Source organism: Jaculus jaculus, chromosome 13 (assembly GCF_020740685.1).
Source record: "Jaculus jaculus isolate mJacJac1 chromosome 13, mJacJac1.mat.Y.cur, whole genome shotgun sequence".
In the NCBI taxonomy this organism is placed as follows: domain Eukaryota; kingdom Metazoa; phylum Chordata; class Mammalia; order Rodentia; family Dipodidae; genus Jaculus; species Jaculus jaculus.
Window position 1 is genome coordinate 45,461,311 of NC_059114.1, and position 22,618 is coordinate 45,483,928.

At 41.9% G+C, this 22,618-nt stretch overlaps 1 protein-coding gene and 1 pseudogene across 8 annotated transcripts in view; one reads left to right on the forward strand and one right to left on the reverse strand.

Annotated features, from left to right (window-relative positions):
• Positions 1-171: 171 nt before the first annotated feature.
• LOC101602864 (ankyrin repeat and KH domain-containing protein 1) overlaps positions 172-22,618 on the reverse strand; it is a 153,590-nt gene continuing 131,143 nt past the window's right edge. For 4 of the 8 annotated variants that reach the window (XM_045132884.1, XM_045132882.1, XM_045132889.1 and 1 more), the window contains 7 exons: positions 17,506-17,679; positions 15,632-15,883; positions 14,349-14,524; positions 12,740-12,904; positions 9,181-9,287; positions 636-806; positions 172-510 (listed from right to left, as the gene is read on the reverse strand). In XM_045132884.1, coding sequence (XP_044988819.1) covers positions 507-510; positions 636-806; positions 9,181-9,287; positions 12,740-12,904; positions 14,349-14,524; positions 15,632-15,883; positions 17,506-17,679 — 1,049 coding nt within the window. In that variant the 3' untranslated portion in view covers positions 172-506. Of the gene's footprint in view, positions 511-635; positions 807-9,180; positions 9,288-11,977; positions 12,475-12,739; positions 12,905-14,348; positions 14,525-15,631; positions 15,884-17,505; positions 17,680-22,618 lie in introns of those variants that run through there. The other 4 variants (XM_045132883.1, XM_045132885.1, XM_004652425.2 and 1 more) reach the window with 4 other exon arrangements.
• LOC123454310 lies at positions 2,585-2,684 on the forward strand (annotated as a pseudogene).

The window sequence follows — 22,618 nt, forward strand, 5'->3', positions numbered from 1 at the left end:
GGTCTGGCAACTCTTGCAGCCTTCCCCCATAGCCTGCCTTAGGCTCTATTTGCAGCTGGAAGTGGGCCAGTGGGAGCTGGGAATAGACCCTGGGCCTCTTAACCAGGACTGCTGGGTCCCCAAGCTGTGCAGCTGAGAAAGATCAACATTGAGGTGAACACTGAAGCCAAGATATTTCTTTGAATGTTTACTGAGCAGCCAGAAGATGACATTTTATTCCTCAGTGCCAGCCCTGAGCAGAGGGCAGGGGACTGGAAAGAATATGTATAGACTGAAGAGAAAGTAGAGTTAAGGGTTTGGCAAGTTGCCTGTTCCTATCACTGGTGTAGCTGCCTCAAAACTAAAGGAACCCCAGAACTAACAAGTCACTCTCCAGATTAGATGAAGCCAGCTGGCCTTTGGATACCCCAGAAGAGGTGGTAGCAACAGTGGCATGAGGGATTCCTGTACAACTCCACACAAGAGGTCATCTTGCACTGGATTACATGTCCATTTCAAATTGTGCATCATCTGGAGAGAGAAGGCAAGAGGACCAGTTGCTGGTCTGAGTAGGTGCAGTCAGTACAGAAACCCCTCTTAGAATTGAATCCCCACTCTTCACAGGGGCATTTAATGTTAGGCCCTACTTTTCTTACCGTTTATCTCTTCTTCTGTCTCCTTCTGTTCCTTCAGCAACTCCAGCTTGGAGGGTGGGGCTGCTGGAGTTGTGACCCCGGGAATCTGAGGGAGGCAGCAGGGGGGTGTCCTGGCAATGGGTGAGTTCTTGCACTCCAGCAGGAACTTTCGGTCGTAGATGATCCGGGTGCCTGTTAAGGGGTAAGGACCAAGGTGTCAGGAAATTGGGTACCCAGATATATGCCTCTTGGGCTTGGAGAATTGGAATGTGTTAAGTTTCCTTGCAGCTCAGCTAAGTTCTCAGCTGACAAGCTAGAGTAGCATTGAAAAGAGAGGTCTAAAGCCAGATGTGGTGGCGCACGCCTTTAATCCCAGCACTCGGGAGGCAGAGGTAGGAGGATTGCCATGAGTTCAAGGCCACCCTGAGATGACAGAGTTAATTCCAGGTCAGCCTGAGTCAGTGAGACCCGACCTCAAAAAAACAAAACAAAACAAAAAGGTCTAACCAAGTTGTCCCTAAGCATCATACATAAGGCAAGTTGGGCATTTTTGCAGCCCTAGGAGGGGCTTTAGGTTTTGAGGGGGGTTTTGGTCTTCTTAGCTCCTCTACTGCTCAGAACTTGCTTGTTTTGGTTCACAGAGTGGGGCCTCGTTGTCCCAATCAGAATGCCAAGGAGCAGTAGCATTCACCCAGCACTGTCACCTGGGCTTTCACCTCTGGTAGGGAGGGGTTTTATTCCAGGGGACACCTGCTTTCCCTGAAAAACAGGGACATACTGTTCTTGTCCTGACCCCTCCCAAGTCCTTTAAGGCTCAGCCTCGCCGAGGAACTTGGCCAGCACATTGTCCTCAAAGGGCCAGGTCCTGTTCTTGACTCTTCCTTCTGCCTCCACGTGGCAGGAACCCTTCACTATTGAGCTCAACCAAACAGCCACAGCTAGACGTACAACAGCTCCCCAACTGCTTTAACCACTTCTTAAAAACTAGTGCTTCCTGCTGAGGCCACGTTCCCTCAGTGCTTAAACTCTTGTTCCCTGGCAGTCAAGTCGCTACGAGCAGGAGCAGAGGTTTCCAGAACCCAGGGTACAGTGAAAAACAGTCACCAGGGAAGCTGGGCTCAAGACACTGCTGCATCACAGATTTTGGGGAACTAATTTTCAGTCCAAATACCCTTTCCAAAGTTATGACCCGAGAAGCCTAAGGACACGAGTCCAAGACTTACTCCTCCCACCGCCCCACCACAACTCGCACAGCGGACCCCAGCCCAGCCCGCTGACCTCCCGGGGTAGTGGCATATAGCGTGCCCCCCGGCGTCGTGCTGTAGCAGTCCGGCAGCTGGTCCCGGCCACTAGGAATTGGGCAGCTCGTGGATGTGGACATTGCGAGCCGGATGAGTAGAAAGACAACCAGCTGGTGCAGTGAACGCCGGGGCAGCTCACATTCGGAGGCAGTCTCCGTTGGCCACGTGCAGCCGCGGGCAACAACATTAGTACAACGTCACGCCCGGGGCGGGCCGCCCGCCAGCCAAAGCAACTTGACGATCCCGCCCACCCGCCAAAAAGCCAGCCCAGGATCTGCTAAAGCTGGAAAAGGGTCCCTGGCTCTGCGCCCACCTCTAGAACTCCCTTGATTATCACCAGCCAACCAGTCTCTTGGTGCTATATAGTTCGGCTATTTACTATTTACACCTGGACTCTGGGGACAGGTGAAGTTTGGCAAGATTTTAAACAGTTTTAAACTGTAAAGCATTATTATAGTAGCTATGTTAGGACAAACAAGCCCACACATCTTGTAGGAGGTTGAAGATAGGATTCAGGCCCCAGAGCCTGTCAGCACAGCTGTGTACTAGTGACCCTGATATACAATGGCAGTAGAGGATGAAAAGGGTCTTCATGGCCTTGAACACAAGCAGGAAGGTAGGGGACTTTCTGCCTACGATGCCAGGACTACTTAGACATGAGTGAAGTGCTCGCTTTGGCAACAGATATACTAAAATTGGAACGATAAAGAGATCAGCATGGCCCCTGCTCAAGGACGACACGCAATTTTGTGAAGCGCTCCATATTTTTTATATTGCTAGGAATATGACTGCTGATTAATATGGCAACCTTGTGTTTTGAGGAATGGCCATTTTGCTTTACATTATTTTATAATCCTACTAGAAATCGATGAGTCTTCTAATTTTTCAGTAATTTACTATCACTTCTTATCTGACGTTTTTTTTTTTTTTTCTTTTTGGTAGGACCTCAATCTGGTCCAGGCTGATCTGGAATTAACTCTGTTGTCTCAGGGTGGCCTTGAACTCATGGCGATCCTCCTACCTCTGCCTCCCGAGTGCTGGGATGAAAGGTGTGCTCCACCACGCCCGGCTCTTATCTGACTCTTAAGAGTAAATCCATCATATTGGGTATGAAGTGCTGTTTCATTGTGATTTTGAATGCATGCTACATTTTTTTTTTTTTTGATGGTTAAAGGAAAGATGAGTGAAAAAAAACCAAACAGTGGGAGGGGTACAGAGTAGGCTGCGGCTGACATAAGGAGTCCAGAGGGATGCTGTGAATGAACTCCAGACCCGTGCACCTCCTTGTGTGCATGTGCGACATTGAGTGTTTGTGTCAGTATCTAGCTTACCTGGGACCTGGAGATTTGAACAGTTCCTAGGCTTCACAGTCAAGTGCCTTAACTGCTAAGCCATCTCGCTAGCCCCGCCCCTTTTTTGTTATTGTGTTTAAACCAGAGAATTAAATAATAAATCTAGTAACTCCAGACACTAAAAATCTAGACTTCAGGGCTGGAGAAATGGCTTAGTGGTTAAGTGCTTGCCTGTGAAGCCTATGGACCCTGGTTCGAGGCTCAATTCCCCAGGACCCACGTTAGCCAGATGCACAAGGGAGTGCACACGTCTGGAGTTCGTTTGCAGTGGCTGGAAGCCCTGGTGCGCCTATTCTCTCTTTCTGCCTCTTTCTCTGTCCGTTGCTCTCAAATAAATAAATAAAAATAAATCAAAAAAGCCGGGCGTGGTGGCGCACACCTTTAATCCCAGCACTCGGGAGGCAGAGGTAGGAGGATTGCTATGAGTTCAAGGCCACCCTGAGATGACAGAGTTAATTCCAGGTCAGCCTGAACCAGAGTAAGACCCTACCTCAAAAAACCAAAATAAATAAATAAAAAATAAACCAAAAAATTAAAAAAAAAATCTAGACTTCATTCAGGAGTCCTGTTTGGTGTCCTTAAAGTCAGAACTGTCCCACTCCACCACCAGTCCCTTAAACTACAGACAATCTGACTGCTTCATCAATCTGGACTTACTGGATTTTTCATTAGCTATGATTTCATTGCTTATTAAGGAAAATAAAATGTTGGGCTGGAGAGATGGCCCAGCAGTCACAGTGCTTGCCTGCAAAGCTTGAGGGCTAGTGTTCAGTTCCCCACTACCCATATAAAGCCAGATGCAGAAGGCATGTATCTGGAGTTGATTTGCAGTGGCTACAGGCCCCTGGCACGCCCTTTCTCTCTCTTTTTTTTGGGGGGGGGGGGCTTGAGTTTCACTCTAGTCCAGGCTGACCTCTGGGAGGCAGAGGTAGAAAGGGCCACCCTGAGATTACATAGTGAATTCCAGGTTAGCCTGGGATAGAGTGAGACCCTACCTTGAAAAACAAACAAACAAAAAAGTTATAAATTAGTACTTACTATACTTAATGCACATTTAAATCCCCAGGTCTTGTTAAAATGAGACTTATGATCTATTAGTTCTAGGATGACATTCTGGATTTTTTTTTTTTTTTTTTAGTTTTTTAAAGGTAGGGTCTTACTCTAGCCCAGGATGAAGTGGAACTCACTCTGTAGTCCCAAATTGGCTTCGAACTCACAGCAATCCTCCTATTTCAGCTTCTGCAGTGCTGGGATTAAAGGTGTGTGCCACCATGCCCAGCGAGATTCTTGATTTTTAATATAATCCTAGGTAATGGAGATTCTGCAGGTTTTCAAAGTCACATTTCAGGTAGAAAAGTAGATATATTTTACTGTCCCCGAAAAAGGTTTTTGAGCCTCTTGTAGAGTAGTACATGCCCAAATAAGTGTGTTAATAAGGCTGGAAGGCAAGACTTGGGAACAAATTGTGGAGAATTGTCTGAGAATTTATTGGGGAGTGAATTCTCTATGTGGAAACCCAGAGAAAGCACTGTAAGGAGCTAGAAAAACTGGTTTGAAGTTCATGGGGAGAAGTCTAGTGTTTCACATTGGGATGGGATAAAGTCCAAGAATATGGGGATGAGATCATTACAGGAAATAATGCAGTGTAAGAAGAGGTGGGTATATCAACAGTTATTTAAAGAGAGAGGTGGCTGGGTGCAAACATTTTTAATCCCAGCACTTGGGAGGCAGAGGTAAGAGGATAGCAATTAGTTCGAGGCCAGCCTGAGACCTTACCTCAAAAAACCAAAGAGAGAGGATTTACCAATACAGACAGAAAAATAATCAGAAGTAGAACTACAGGGGATGGGAATACAACTCAGTTGATAAAATGTTTACCAAGCATACATGAGAGCCATAGGTTCAAACCCCAGCACGGCCATAAACAAAACAAAGCCCAAGGGGGGGGGGGGGACAAAAAGACAAAAACAAAACCACTAAAAAGAAGGCTTTTTAGATCAAGAAGGATCCAAGGATCCATGTGGAAGTGAGGTCTTCATGAATCTCTATCACAAAACAGCAGCAGCAGTTACCACTACTACCACATGGACTATTGCTTATAGATACCTCTTCTGGAACCACTGTGTGCTTAAGGGCTGGGAAACTACAAAATAAGTAGTTGACTTAAGAGAGAAAGAATTTACTTCCATGCAACCTGGATGAAACATCATTAGTTTAAATCAGAGAATTAAGACAAATGCTCTATTTAATACAAAGGCTTTTTAAAAAATACCTAAGTGACAGAGGAGTGCTCAGCACTGCAATATCTCTTATCACACCTTCCAAAGCTCAGGGTCCATTGCGGAAGAGGTGGCAGAACGAACGTAAGAGCTAAAGGAAGGGTAGGACTCCTTACAACATGCTTCTCCAGACACAAAATGGCCTGGATATCCATGACCTCATAGTGCCTGACACTACCTACACAAGACCATAAGAGGAGGAAAAGATCATGACATCAAAGTAAAAGACTGATTGAGAGGGGATATGATGGAAAGTAGAATTTCAAAGGGGAAACTGCGGGGAGGGAGGGAGGGCATTAACATGGGATACTGTTTATAATCATGGAAATTGTTAGTTATAAAAATAAATAAATAAAATAAAATAAAAACCTAGGCCCAGACTTCACTACCAAAGATCCAACTAACCCTATAATACCAGGTCTTTGTTACAAGGCAAATAGGTTTGGATTTACACGATTAAGATAAAGCAAAACGTAGACCAGATGTGGTGGTACAAACCTTTAATCTCAGCTATGAGTTCAAGGGCAGCCTGGGACTACAGAGTGAGACCCTACTTCAAAAAACCCAAAAAGGTAAAGATAAACCAAAAGACGAAGGCAAGCATGTTGGTTCATACCTGTAATATCAGTACTTGGGAGGCTGAGTTAGAAGGATTGCTGAGTTCAAGACCAGCTTGGGCTAGAGAGCGAGATCCTGTCTAAAAAAACAAAAATGGCACAAGAGAGATGACTAAGGGGTTAAGTGTGCTTCTTGTACAAGCATGAAGGTCTGAGACCACTGAAGTCTGAGTCTCCAGAACCCACTTAAACAGCTGGGCATGGCCATGCATGTCCCCAACCCCAGTCCCATAAGGGAGCACAGACACTGGAGTTACTGGAGCTTATGGGGCGTAAGGGAGGAGAGAAGGGGAAGCAAATTCCAGTATCAGTAAGAGAGTCAGGAGCAAATAAAAATGGGCAGCCAAAAGAGGCAAAAGCAGCTGGAATTGTCTCATGGCACATGCTTTATTTCATGTTCTGTAGGAGGACTTCCTCTTTTTTTTCTCAGTCTTAACCCCAGCCAGGCAGGTGGGGCGTTCTTTAGGAGGCAGTGCCTGAGCTTTTCTTTGGGGAAGGGGCAGGAGTGAATGTTTTGGGGATGGGAGAGAAGCAGGAAAAGGAAATAGAAGTATGAGTGAGTGTCAGATTGGATAAGAAATTCACCGTCACCCTTCCCTCACGTCTAGCAGTGATAGGTGTTGGATGTCGTTTATTCATGACTGTAGTGTGCATGTACTTTTTTCTTCCGCGTTTTCTAAGCTCACACTAAAGGATTCATCAAATCGCGTTCAGATGGTTCAGGATTGTACTTCTTTTGCTTATTACCCTGTGCTCTTGGGTTCTATAGTATTTCTATAATTATGAATAGTGTTGCACTGTAATCTATCAGATAGAGCTAAATGTATGGAAAATTTTGATCAGTTTTTTAAGAGATGTATACTGTTTACAAGGCACAATAAAGTTGCATCTTATAGAATTATAGGCAATGAAGCTAACAGTAAGCTGTATTTAATAAATCATACTCATACTCTGCTCATTTGAATTTGGAAAAAGTCTAGCATATCCAGTAGTTTTAGGGACTTCATTTTAACTTAAAAAGTTCTGATATATTTAACTTATAAATTTTGGACTGATATAATAGAATGTCGGAAAACTATAAGAAATGCTTTGTTAATGTATATGTTCCTATGTAAAACACATGACTTTTCCTGTGTGTATTTTTAAAAATTAAAGAAATGCAAGTTAAAAGAAAAAAAGGGCAGCCATAGCAGGGTGTGGTGGCACATGCCTTTAATCCCAGCAAAGGTAGGAGGATAGCTATGAATTCAAGGCCAGCCTGAGACTACACAGTGAATTCCAGGTCAGCCTGGGCTAGAGGAAGAACCTTCCTCAAAAAACCAAAAAGGTCAGCCAAACATGGTGGTCCATGCCTTCAGTCCCAGCACTCAGGAGGCAGAGGTAGAATCTCCCAGAGTTAGAGGCAGGGGCTACAGAATGAATTCTAGGTCAGGCTTGGCTACAGTGAGACCCCACCTTGAAAAAATAGGCAAAGAATAATGGAGCAGGCCACCCAATGTTTGTTCCAGGGACCATACCACTATAGGAAAGCACATGGGGCACCTCATGGATACATGTACATGTGTATACTATATACACCCCTCCACACACAAGAAAACAAGCCAAAAAAAAAAAGGTGACAGAGGTCTTAAAAGCAAATAAAAAAGGTGAAAAGTAATCACAAATTAGGTTTGAAATCAGATAATTTGTTGATGATCTTGTTCTCCAACTTAGGTCTTGAAGTAGGCTCAAGCCCTCTTTGTAATATTATTATTTTGAGATGGGGTGGGAAGAGTCATCTCTGTTATCCAGGCTGATGTCAAACTCTTGGGCTCAAGTGATCTTTTGCCTCAGGAGGAACTATAAACACATATAGCTATGTCTGGCTTCATGACTTTATTGAACTTGGCTTGAGCTAGTGAGATGGCTCAGTCAGTAAAGTGCTTGCTGTGCAAGCCTGACAAGCCTGAGGAGATGATGCCCAGCACTCATGCAAATTCTTCATGGGCATGGTGGCTTGCCCACTTGTAATACCAGTGCTCGGGAGCTGGAGATGGGATTCCTAGGGCAAGCTGGGTAGCTAGACTAGCTGAACAGGTGAGCTCTAGGTTCCTTAAGACTGTCTCAAAAAGGGAGAGTGATCAAGGACACCTGCAATCAACCTCTGGCCTCTACATGTACTCACACACATGGACCCACAAACATATGTTCACCCAGTCACATATAAACACATATATACATACATATGTGTACATGGCATGCACATATATATGAAAAAAAATTGGCTCATTAATGAAAAGATGCTTGCTTGCAAAGCCTACCAGACCAAAGTTCAATTCCCCAGTACCCATGTAGTGACAATGCACAAAGTGGCATCTATGTCTGGAGTGTTTGCACCAGCAAGAAACCTTGGTGCACCCACACTCTGGCTGTCTTATAAATAAAAAATATTAAAAAAAAAAAAAGACTTTGATACTTAAAGCCACCTTTCTCTCTCTTGTTTCCTAAAAGAAAGTGAAGGTGAAACATCCAGTATACTGGCATCTGATAGATCATTGAGGGTAAATAAAAAAATGTCACTCACACCAGGACAGGGTCCACTAGGAAGATGTCATCACCATTCACACTTCTGTGTAGAAGTGTTTCTTGCTAGTTAGAGAACAAGATGTTCAGAAACTGTTGTTCCACAGGCTTGTTTGCCTCTTCTGGGTTTACAGTGTGGTTCAAAGGTCTTCAACAGTAGGATAGAACCATGTATAACAAGCCTTACTCTATTTGGCCTTTTTTGGGTGGGTGGGGAAGAGGGTGTTGAGACAGGTCTCATGGAGCTCTGGTGGGGTGACAGATCTTGAACTCTTGTTCCTCTTATTTCTACCTCTCAGAGCTAGATTAAAAGTGTGTGCCACTACATCCAGATATTGGGCTTGAAAGCTTCCCCCTTTGTACAAGGTAACTACACTGAGGATGGTCTTCTTATGTAGTTGTGTTGAGGTTGGGAGGGGGATAGGCACTGTAGTGTAAAGCCTGAGCTTTCTTACCTCTGGTTAGAAGAAGCCACCATTGGCTGTCCAGCTCTCTTCTTTGGTCTGGTTAGCTGAAGTGATGGGATTTCCCCTTTGAGAGCAGGGACGGAAGAAATACTGGCCTATAAAAGGGCAAGTCAGCACACTGTAGCCACAATAGGTTTAAAGGGTCTTAAAACATTGACAACTTTATTGGCAGTGGAATTTTATTACACTGAATATTACTTGAAATAAATGGGCCTGGAAACCTTGATTATACAATTTTATTCTTAAAAGAACTTTTATTCTCATTGGGTTTGACTTGTGCTTTAGCAGGATGCTTCTTAATGATTTAAGGGCTCACTATGGATGTGCAATGTTTTCTTCTGCTTCCATTAAAATCTTAAAATCAATACTTGTCTCTAGAATAGAAGGCTTTCAATTTCATATGAGAACCAAAACTCAGGATTGTAAACATTCTAATTGTTTCCAGTATTCTCAATAGTATATTATTTTCATTCACAAGAAAAAGAAAATCTGTTAGAACTAGGCTTTTGAGTTCATTTAAGTTTAATTATATTGTCAGATGAGGAATATAAAGCCCAGAAAAGTAAAAGAACTTGCCTAAAGTCATACAGTTGTGACAGAAATGAAACAGAATTCAAGCTTCTTTTATTTCATTGTACCCATGCTGTCTCCCTCCATCCCTTACATATTTTGAAAGTAATTAAATTCTTACCTGAGCTAGGTTTTATCCAATGTTCAAGTTGGTAAAATAGCAGTAAAGTAATGCCAGGAAGAGGCAGGCAGAAGAAGAGATTATAACAGGCAAATAGGGTTGAGAGTAGACAACCAGGATCCAAACAGAAAGGAAGGCAGTGCTGATCAGAGGGAAAGGAGGAGGGTATCCCAAAGAATTACTTGTACTGTAAAACTCCTACTGCTTCTTAATTCTCTTAAGGGTTTCTCCTTCCTTCTCTTTATGGACTCTAATTTATGTCCTGAGAAAAAATTTCTTGTTCTATTGTCCTTAAGGTGCAGAGCATAGATTTAAGGGTGTTTCCAGGTAATTTAAATATTAGATAGTTAAAATAGAGTAAAGTGCTGGGCATGGTGGCACCAGGCTTTAATCCCAGCACTTGGGAGGCAGAAGACGATCAGCATGAGTTTAAGGCCAGCTTGGGACTACAGAGCTACAGAGTAAGTGTCAGCTTAGGCTAGAGTCAGACCCTACCTTGAAAAAACAACAAAAACAAAACAGAATAAGCTCATCTTCTCCCCCCCACACCCCAAGGTAGGTTCTCTCTCTAGCCCAGTTTGATCTAGAATTTACTATGTAGTCTCAGAGTAGCCTCAAACTCACAGTGATCCTCTTATCTCTGCCTCCCAAGTGTTGGAATTAAAGGTGTGCACCACCATGTCTAGCAAAGCTCACCTTTTTTGTTCCACTGCATCATTTACTTAGTATTACTCCCCTTTAATGTAAATGTCATCAAGAGTAGTTACATTCATTTCACTGATTTTACATCAGTATTTTTGTTAGTAGTAAGTGGAAACAGCAAAATATATAGGTGATCTAAGGGGACTTTTTTTCTCCAGAGTGACAGGGGGCTTTTAGACTACTTGATATGACTATCAAACCACTGCAAAGGATGTAGCTTCCAAATTCATTAAAAACAGAAATAAGATGTGAACTTGGTGAGGAAGTTCTTATATGTAAAATTATATGGAAGATGAAAGAACAAGACTTTATCTAATATATAGAACTAACATGGTATGTCTGACTTAGTGATGGCTTGAGAACCTGGGCACAGAAAGTTAAGAATTACTATTGATTGGCTGGAGAAATGGCTCAGTGGTTAAGGCACTTGCATGGGCTCTATTCCCTAGTACCTATGTAAAGCTAGGTGCACAAAGTGGTGCATGCATTTGGAGTTCACTTGCAGTGGCAAGAAGACCTAGGACACCCATTCTCTTTCTCTATTTCTCTCTCTCTGCATTGAAATAAATAAATTAAGTTAAAAAGAGAGGTTCTTAATAAAAAACAATTCCTAGCTGGGTGTGGTGGCGCCCGCCTTTAATCCCAGCACTTGGGAGGCAGAGGGAGCATCGCCATGAGCTCAAGGCCACCCTGTGACTGCATAGTGAATTCCAGGTAGGCCTGGGCTAGAGTGAGACCCTACCTTAAAAACCCCCCACAAAAAACAAAACAAAACAAAACAAAAACCCCAAAAAACCAATTCCTGTTGTTTCAAGACTAGAAAAGTGCTTCTTGTGTGATTTTGCTCCTAATTCCTTTGCCTTTTCTGTGCATTCTCTTTGCCTTCTCTCTTTAGCCCTCAAACACTGTCTTGTTTTCTTTTTAATATTGCTTATAAAGCAAGGAGATTTAACTACATTAAGACACAAACAAGCTGATGTCTATACTTCTCAGTAGGGGAATTTTCCCTTCTCTATTGCATCAGATTCTTGGCATAACATATAGCTTAGCCAATCCCTTCCAGTGTTCCTGTGATTAGCTTGTTAAGCATATTGGCTCTCATACGTGGGGCAATGGAACTAAGCCCAGAATTAGTTACATATTTATAAGCATTACTCAGTGATTCAACAATACAGCAGAATAACAGAAGTTACTACCCCCTCTTTTGTCCCAATTCAAATAAAAGTTAGGAAGCACAAAAGGAACCCAAAGTTGATGATTTGGGGACTCTTAAGAGTAAAATGTGAGAAGTATGTTACAAATAAATAACACTGTTTAACAATCTGGTTCAATATGATTGTGGATTGGCTGGTATCTTCATGACCACTGAAAGGATCACACCCCACTTCTAAACACTGTTCATCTTTTTATTGAATATTCTGGTAAATATTTCACATTAATACAGGCCACATTAAGTAGAGCCGCTATATGACAAGAAATTTACTCAACTTTTTCCTTTGAAGCATGTAAACAATTATACATGTATTTACCACCCTAAAAGGTTGAAACATGTAATCATCTAATTCTTTTCTGTATACAAATAGCATTCAGTATGTTTAGCCAAAAGCAGTAAGTTCATTTGATCTTAAGTTGAAAATGGCTAAACTAACCAGAGAACATAATCAGGTGGATAGGAAATCAATTTTTTTCTTATACAATGGACAATCAAATTTCCATTGCTAAAGCCTCAGAGAAAATTTCTTAGGCACATTGAAAAAAAGAAAATCCCCAGAGTTCTTCCAAGGTCATAGGTTTCCCAAACAAGACTAAAGAGTAAAAGACCTTCTAACTTAGTTGACATATTTGAGATGCATGTTTCCAATATGAGGTGCCCACGTGCCAGGCCAAATCTGAAAAGGGGGAGGAAAAATTGGAATTTCTAATTAGGAATCTTTAGACATTTACAAAATGAATATATAAATGCAATGGCACAACACTCTTTCTCCCTAGGAAGAATACACATACATAAAACAAAAAGCTTAGGAGCATCTTCTTGATATTGAAAAGCTTAATTCAGATCATCGTGGTTAGTCATTCCTCAGGAGTTTCACTACTCACATAATTAAGAGTGACAGGACAAATCTGAAAATTGAAAGAACATTAAGCCCGTTTTACCTGCTGGGCATCAGTGCATTCTGTTGAATTCTGGATAACTTTTATCATAGGGTTCCAAGCAGGATCCGGGTTGTGAAGTCCATTGAACAGTGGACCTCCTGGAACATCAGCAAGCTGAGGATGAGAGGGTATTATGGTGCCTCCGTACATAGAAATTGGCAGACCCTAAAACAGCAGAAAAAAAGAACTTAATCATGAAATGATAACAAATAATGATTCCATGCCAGTTTAGACCTCTCTAATTTCTCTTTGTTCTAGTAACTTCAAACAATCCTTTAAGTACAGCATGGTAAAGTATGGAAAAATGTGTTTGTTTGCATTTGTAATATCTTTCAGTGAGAGAAAAAACCTCTATATCCAATAAGAAATCATAAGGAAATTTCCAGTATTTGATGAAAACAATATTCTCAGTTTTTTTCTTATCTTGGTTTCAATAATAAACTTCTAGGAAGAAGAAAAGGGGGCTGGAGAGATGGCTCAGCTGTTAAAAGATGCCTGCTTGCAAAAGGCCTGCCAGCCTGGCTTGATTTGGGTTTGATTGCCCAGTTCCCACATAAAGGCAGATGTACAAGGTGGCATATACATCTGGAGTTAAACTGCAGGGGCAAGAGGCTCTGGTGCACCTGTTCATTCTCTATCTTTCCTCATAAATAAGAGGGTGACTCAACAATGAATGCTTATAGCGACAATCTGGAGGGGCAGAGGCCTCCTTCAAAGTGGTGACAGTAGAAAACAAAGCAGCAAAACTCAAATCCACTAGGTGTTTTAGGAGGATAGAGACATTTTCAGGACAATCTAAGGTCACACTAATGTAGATAATTACCTTCTTTTTACATGTTATAAAAATCATGCTTTATTTAGTAAAACCTTGTGAATGTGATATGGGCAGAGTGAAAGGTTGGAGGTGGACTTTTTTTTTTTTTTTTTTTAAGGTGTGGCCTCACTCTAGCCCAGGGTGACCTGGAATTCACTATGTAGTCTCAGGCTGGCATTGAACTCACACTGATTCTCCTACCTCTGCCTCCTGAATGCTGGGATTAAAGGCGTGCACTAATATCTCAGGCCTCCATTATTATTATTATTATTATTATTTTTGACAAGAATGAGACTTTAATCAGTTTTTGGTGCAGTTTATAACACTAAGATATAAAGGTGTGTTAACAAACGCAGTAACAAATGGACATCCGAGTGGTATGAGGCATGATCCTGTGCATGTCATATTTGTGTATCCTCAGGGCACAGCATTTACATAAAGCCATTGCTACACAGCACGAGAATACTACCCATTTTTTAAATCGAGCAAGGGCTGGGGAGATGGCTTAGCAATTAAAGATGCTTGCTTGCAAAGCCTATTGGCCCAGGCTCAATTTTCTAGTATCCATGTAAAGCCAGATGCACAAAATGGCACACATATCTGGAGTTTGTTTGCAGTGGCAGGAGACCCTGGAGTGCTCAAATATATACATATTTGAAAAAAATAATAAAACTGAGCAAAATATCTGGCAGTTATGGGAACAAAAGGGAGATTCCAAAGCAAACTATTACTTAACATGCATGTATGGTGGCAGGCACAGTGTACAACAAGTTACAATGATGTTTGTCAACTCACTTTAGAAAAGTCCACAAAACCGCTTGCCATAGGCTGGTGAAAAATGTTAGAGGGGGCTACCATTCCAGAATCATCTCTCTCCATCGGCTGATGCTGGGAGAATGTGCTTGGGTCTGATAATTGTTGATGCATTGGATGGTTTCCTATCACAGACTGTGACCAACCTGATAAGCCTTCTGGAAAGAAAAATTGAAAACTTGATATTTATTTGGATAAAATGATAAAATATTAGTATTTTATTCTTTTTTCATATTAACTTTTTTTTTTTCTCTTTTAGCTTTCTTGAGGTAGGGTCTCTCTCTAGCCCAGGCTGGAATTCTCTTTGTGGCCTTAAACTTACAGTGCCTATTAACTTTTATCAAAATAACTATTTTCAAGAATACTGGAAGCCTGGTGTGGTGGCGCACACCTTTAATCCCAGCACTTGGGAGGCAGAGGTAGGAGGATAGCTGTGAGTTCAAGGCTACCCTGAGACTACATAGTGAATTCCAGGTCAGCCTGGACCAGAGTGAGATCCTACCTCGAAAAAACAAAAACAAAAACAAAATGCTTTTTTTTTTTTTTTTTTGGTAGGGTCTCACTCTAGCCCAGGCCGACCAGGAATTCACTATGTAGTCTCAGGCTAACCTCAAACTCACAACAATCCTCCTGCCTCTGCCTCTTAAATGCTGGGATTAAAGGCAATGTGCTACCACAGCCAGATCGAGCAATCTTTCTTTCTTTCTTCCTTCCTTCCTTCCTTTCTCTCCCTCTCTCTTTTATTTTGTTTCTGGCAGTAGAGTTTCGCTCTAGCCCAGGCTGACCTGGCACTCACAGCAATCCTCCCACCACTACCTCCCTAGTGCTTGGATTGAAGGTATGCAGTACCACATCTGGCACTGAATCTTTTATTTCTGATCAACTCTATCAACCCAATTAACATTTTAGACTAAAGGAGGGATGGTATTCCTTAATTCCTTAGAAGTATAAACACCTTTCCTTCACTGATTATTAAGCATAGGAAATTTTTTTGTAAAGTGTTTGTGTGTAAGGAACTAAGTACCTCTTGTTTTTATGTGCTACTAGAGAGCCAACCCAAAGCAAGTGCTCTATCACTGAGCTACATCCTCAGCCCCTATATAGCCCAGGTTGACCTTGAACTTGTGATTCTCTTGCCTAAGGCTTCTGAGTAGCAGGATTATAGATGTAGACCACCATTCACAGTTTAGGGAACTAAGTTCCAATGGCATATAGTCTTAATTTATTTGAGATATCTCTGCACAGAGTGGACAAGATAACTTTACCTGACACAGCATTGACACCAAATGACCAGATTCCACTGTGTCCAACAGGAGCAACAAAACTGGTCCCCACAGGGGCTTGTGCAACAGATCCTCCTTGCCGAATCCTGGCCAGTCTCTCTGTTCCAATAGGGGGAGGTATCTTTCGATCTTGACTGGCACTGCCTCCTTTTGGTTGGCCCAATGTTGGTGGGGCAGAAGTGGCTGAAAGAGGTGAAGATGATCCCGAAGAAACAGATGGAATAGGAGAGTCACCTGGTGGCAAAATATTTCTCTATTGTTTTATTAAATATAAAAAAACTATAGGAATATGAGAAACCTTGATATAAAGATCTATTCTACAACATAGGTTCTGTAAAGAAAAATACATTTTATGGGCTGCAGCGGTGACTCAGGGATAAAGGCATTTGGTTGCAAAGCCTGATGACCTGGGTTAGATTTCCCAGTACTCATGTAATACCAGATGCACAAAGTGGTGCATGCATCTTAAGTTCATTTACAGTGCTGGGGGCCCTGGTATTCCCATTCTCGCTCTCTTTGCAAATAAGTAAAAATAAAAATGCATTTTAAAAGACCATTCAAATGAAATATGTCATTCCGATAAACATTATCTTACACTAATTCTGCTTAAAGTATAAACAAATAAGCTATAAGATTCCCCCCTGCCCCAATTGAACAAGATTACAAAGGAAGAAGGTCATATTTACTCTTAGTCTAGCTTTAAATAATCTCAAAACACTGTTCCATCTTACATTCATGAAACACGGCAACATTTGTAGAGTACCAAGTTTACTGCATGGAAGACAGCTCCAGAGTCATTAATGCTTTATCCCTCCCTCCTTTATATAATACCCTTTTACCATAAGGAAGAGAGGTTAAATGTTAAAAGCACTGTAGAATTCAAGTGACTGCTTCAGTTTTTATTTGGACTCTGGTAATGTGGCTGATTTTCTTTGTCAAAATGGCCAATGCTGACTACATCATTAAAGAAAAAACAAACAAAAATTATCAAGGACTAAGGATGTAGCATCCATGACAGAGAACTTGTCTAGCTCGTTGCAAGGCCCTGGGTTCAATTTCCAGCACCGGGATTGGGGGTGAGGGGAATTAAATGCTATTAAACTCCAAATACTTCCTCTGATCTAAATATTGAGAAGTCAGGCCAGGCATGGTAGTGCACATCTTAATCTCAGCACTCATGAGGTAGAGGTAGGCAGATTCCTGTGAGTTCAAGGCCAGCCTGAGGCTACATAGTGAATTCCAGGTCAGCAAGACTCTACCTCAAAATAAATAAATAAATAAATAAATAAATAAATAAATAAATAAATAAAACAAAAAGTGTTGGGGGAGACTAGAGAAATGGCTATAAGGCACTTTTCTGCAAAGCCTCACAACCCAGGTTCAACTACCCTAGTACCCACATAAAGCCAGAGCCATAAAGTAGCATATGTATAAAGAGTTTGTTTGTAGCAGCAAGAGGCCCTGGCATGCCCCCCACCCTTTTCTCTCTCTCTCAATCTTTCTGTCTCTCTTAAATAAATAAATAAAAATATTTTAAAAATAAGCTAGTTAGAACAAAGGAATACCTACCTTTAAAGGGCAGTAATATGTTCAAATAATGCAAAACTAAATGAAAAGTCATCAAAATGACCACCTATACCAGTTAGCATCTTTTCAGATTTAAGAAACTTCACGGGCTAGAGAGATGGCTTTCTATCATACAGACGCCTAACAATTTTTTCAGCATGGCTATAATACAAACCTTGAGTATCTGCATACTGTTTATTTTACTAAAATCACAACATAGTGTTCCCTGAAACAAATGGCCTGATAACTTATTTGAGACTCTTTAGGAAGAGTTTCTCTAGAATTCCTACATGTGTTTGAGGAGCTTGTCCAAGGATGGGGAGAAAAATGCTGTCTGTTGAAACTAGGAGTCCCGACAGGAGCTGGTCCTTGCAGGAAAACCCTTGTTCCCGGTATGCCAGAAAAGCTAGTCAGAGGAGCTGAAGAGGAAGTGGAGCTGCCTGATGGGTCAATGGATGGTAACCCTGAAATGAAATAGGTTGAAGACATCTAATTACCTGAGGCTTTAAAATGGTCTAAAGTCTATTTAGTATTTTTCAAAAGCAATAAGCATGCAATTTACTTTGCAGATCCCAGCAAAATGAACTCATATATTTTTGCAAACCCATTCTTTCTTACAATCAGAAGAATATCACCTAATAGCTCTAATACAGGAAAGTAAGGCCATTTTTTTAAATATTTTTTTTTGCTCATTATTTATTTATTTATTTGAGAGTGACAGACACAGAGAGAAAGACAGATAGAGGGAGAGAGAGAGAATGGGCACGCCAGGGCTTCCAGCCACTGCAAACGAACTCCAGACGCGTGCGCCCCCTTGTGCATCTGGCTAACGGGGGACCTGGGGAACCGAGCCTCGAACCGGGGTCCTTAAGCTTCACAGGCAAGCGCTTAACTGCTAAGCCATCTCTCCAGCCCCATTTTTTTTTTTTTAAAAAAAGAATAATTTGGTGGCTGGAGAGATGGCTCCACGGTTAAGGGACTTACCAGCACAGCCTAATGACCGGGTTTGATTCCCTAGTATCCATGTAAAGCCAGATGCACAAAGTAGTGCATGCATCTAGAATTCATTTGCAGTGGTTGGAGTCCCTGGCACACCCATTCTCTCTCTCTCCCTCTCTCTGTTTGCAAATAAATAAATGAATTTTTTTTTGTTTTTAAATTAAAAATTTTTATTAACATTTTCCATGATTATAAAATATATCCCATGGTAATTCCCTCCCTACCCACCCCCACACTTTCCCATTTGAAATTCCATTCTCCATCATATTACCTCCCCATTACAATCATTGTAATTACATATATACAATATCAACCTATATGAATATTTTTTTTTAAAAAGAGTTACTTGAAGTGATGTTCTGGGTGAATCTCCAAGCTTCTGAACTGAATGGAACATGAAATAAAAGAATACTATGGGGCTGGAGTGATGGCTTTGTGGTCAAGGCACTTGCCAGTGAAGCATAAGAACACAGGTTCAATTCCCCAGTACCCACATAGGCCAGATGGTGCATGTGTCTAAAGTTCATTTGAAATGGCTGGAGGCCCTGGAGTGCCCATTACCGGCCCCCTAATAAATAAAAATATTTAAAATTAAAAAAAAAAAAATAATGAAAGATATTGTGCCAGATGTGGTGGTACACACCTTTGATCCTAGCATTTGGGAGGCAGAGGTAGGAGGATTTCTCTGAGTTCAAGGCTAGCCTAGAACTACAGTGTAAGTTCCAGGTCAGCCTGGACTAGAGTAAGACCCTACCACAGAAAACAAAAAAAAAACAAAACAAACAAAAAGCATATTGTATATGACTTAAGTGACACTCACCAAAAATATCCAGTCTCTTTCTCTCTTTTTCTTTTGGTGTGTGCTGATGCAGGCACCTTGTAAGCACACATGTGGAAGCCAGAGGAAGACACTGGGTATCCTCTACTGTTCTTCTGACTTAATTCTCTGAAGTTGGCAAAGTGCTTGCCTTGCAAGCATGAGGACCTGAATTTGATCCCCAGTACCAACATAAATGCCAGGTGTGGTGGCACACAGCTTTTAAACAAGCTGGTTTCCACATAACTAAGGAAAATAGCCTGAAGATATATAATTCATATACCATATGACTCATCCATTCTTAAAAGTATAAAATTTAGTTGGGATGCTGGGGAGATGGCTTAGCAGTTAAAGAGGCTGCTTGCAAAGCCTACAGGTAAGATTTGATTCCCTAATATCCATATAAAGCTAAGTGCCCAACATGACATATGCATCTGGAGTTCATCTGCAGTGGCATGAGGCCCCGACACACCCATACTTTCTCTCTCTTGAAGAAATAAATATGAGCCAGAGCTCTATGAGACCCTGTCTCAAAAAACAAAAATAGGAGCTGGGGAGATGGCTCAGCAGTTAAGGGTACTTTCTTGGAAATCTTGCCAGCCTGGGTTCAGTTCCGAGTGTCCATATAAAGGAAGATGTACAAAGTGGTGCATGTGTCTGGAGTACATTTGCAGCAGCAGGAGACCCTGACACACCCATTTAATCTTTCTCTACCAGCAAATAAATAAACAAACAGGCCTGGAGAGATGGCTTGGTGGTTAAGGTGAAGTTAAGGCATTTGCCTTCAAAGGCTAATGACCCGAAGAGTCTCCAAAACCAACATAAAGCAAGATGCACAAAGTGGTACATGCATCTGGAGTTCATTTGCTTGAGGCCCTGGCATGTCCATACACTCTCTCTCTTCTATCTCTCTCTGCTTGCAAATAAATCAGTAAAAAAACATTAAAACACACACACACAAATGGAAAAGGCTGTGAGTGGTTGTATACATCTTTAATCCCACCATTAGGGAGGCTAGGTAGCACTAGATAGGAGATTACTGTGACCTAGAGGCCAGCCTGGGACTACAGAGTGAGTTCCAGGTCAGTTTGTATTAGAGTGAGACCCTACACCTCGAAAAACTAAAACCAAACAAAACACAAACACACAAAAACTAGGGCTGGAGACATAGCTCAGTTTGTAGAGAAGAGTTCATGTCTATCATGCATGAAGCCTGGGTTTGATTCTGAGACCTGCATAAGACTGGGCATGGCAGATACCTGCGATCCTTGGCTATGTGACAACTTTGAGGCCAGCCTAGGCTACATGAAACCCTGTTTCAAAAATGCAGGTGGGAGCCCGGTGTGGGGGTGCACGCGTTTAATCCCAGCACTTGGGAGGCAGAGGTAGGAGGATCGCCATGACTTCAAGGCTACCCTGAGACTACATAGTGAATTCCAGGTCAGCCTGGGCTAGAGGAAGACCCTACCTGGAAAAATAAATAAATAAATAAATAAAAGCAGGTGGGGGTTGGAGAGATGGCTTAGCAGTTAAGGTGCTTGCCTGTGAAGCCTAAGAATCCATGTTTGACTCTTCATTTACCATGTAAGCCAGATGCACATGGTGATGCAAGAGTACAAGGTCACAGATGCACACAAGGTGGCACATGTGTCTGGAGTTCGATTATAGAGGCTGGAGGCCCTGGTATGCCAATTTATTCTCTCTCTCTCTCTTACATTAAAAAAAAAAAAAAAAGCCAGTCTGTTGGTCTTGCATCAAAAATAAAAAAATAGGTGGGCATGGTGGGACACACCTTTAATTCCAGTACTTGGGAGGCTGAAGTAGGTGAATCACTGTGAGTTTGAGGTCACCCTGAGACTACATAGTGAATTCCAGGTCAGCCAGGGCTAGAGTGAAACCCTAGTTCAAAAAACCAAATAAATAAATAAATAAGAGCAGGTGGTGGTGGGGATCTACATAGGGATTGCTCAGCTCGATAAAGGCAATGGCTTGTAAAACCTGCTAATCCAAGTTTGATCCTCCCTAGCACCCATGTAAAGTGGGACAAAATGTGGCACATCATCTGTGATCCAAACATGCCTATGAGAAGAGGCAGAGCTAGGAGAATCTGAGCACCCTAGTGCTCCTTTGCAGTGGCAAGATGTAAAAGACCCTGTCTCAAAGAAGGTGGAAGACGAACACTGATACGTTGAGATTGCTCTCTGACCTCCGCATGTGTGCACAATGAAACATGCATGTCCATACATGTGTATACACACATACAAATAAATTTTTTAAAATTATTTATTTATTTATTTATTTATTTGAGAGCGACAGACACAGAGAGAAAGACAGATATATATAGAGAGAGTATGGGCTCGCCAGGGCTTCCAGCCTCTGCAAACGAACTCCAGACGCGTGTGCCCCCTTGTGCATCTGGCTAACGTGGGACCTGGGGAAGCGAGCCTCGAACCGGGGTCCTTAGGCTCCACAGGCAAGCGCTTAACCGCTAAGCCATCTCTCCAGCCCTTTTTTTTGTTTTTGAGGTAGGTTTTTACTCCAGTCCAGGCTGATCAAAAAAATTGATTTTCATTTTGTTTTTTTTTTAAATTTAATTTTATTTATTTGAGAGAGAAGGAAAGAGGCAGATAGAGAGAGAGGGAGAATGGGCATGCAAGGGCTTTCAGCCACTGCAAATGAACTCTACACGCATGTGCCACCTTGTGCATCTGGCTTACATGGATCCTGGGGAATTGAGCCTGGGTCCTTTGGCTTTGCAGGCAAATGTCTTAACTGCTAAGCCATCCCTCTAGCACCCCCCCCCTACTTTCTTTAAGACAATAGTAACATACACATCAGTGGATTTTACAGCTTTTTACTTAATTTATTTTTGAGATAGTCTTGCTATGTGTAGCCCAGGCTGACCCTGAAGTTTCTTTCTTGTATGTTTTTTTGTGTGTGGGGGATTTCAAGGTAGGGTCTCATTCTAGCCCAAGCTGATCTGGAATTCACTATGTAGTCTTAGGCTGGCTCCAAACTCATGGCAATCCTTCTAAGTCGGCCTCTTGAGTGCTTAGATTAAAGGTGTGCACTGTCACATCCAACTTCTTTTTTTTTCTTTTTCAAGGTAGGGTCTCACTGTAGCCTAGGCTGACCCAGAGCTCACACTGTAGTCTCAGACTATTCTCGAATTCATAGCAATCCTATTCTGTCTCCCTAGTGCTAGGACTAATGGTGTGTGCTGACATGCCTGACTTCCCCCATCTTTACATATTACTACTTAAGGCATTACTACTTCTTATTTGAAAACTAGGAGGGTAAACTATATCTGTGAAAAATTAAGATCATGAGCAAAAGAAACTATATAGGCAGTGAAGATATGGGTCAAGATTATTAATAATAATTAATAAGGTGGGCTGGAGAGATGGCTTAGTGGATGAGGCACTTGCCTACAAAGCCAAAGAACCCAAGTACAGTTCATCAGGACCCAGGTAAGCCAGATGCACAAGGTATCATATGCATTTGGAGTTTGTTTTCAGGGGCTAGAGGTCCTGACACACCCATTCTCTCTCTCTTTTTTATCTCTTTCTCTCAAATAAATAAATAAA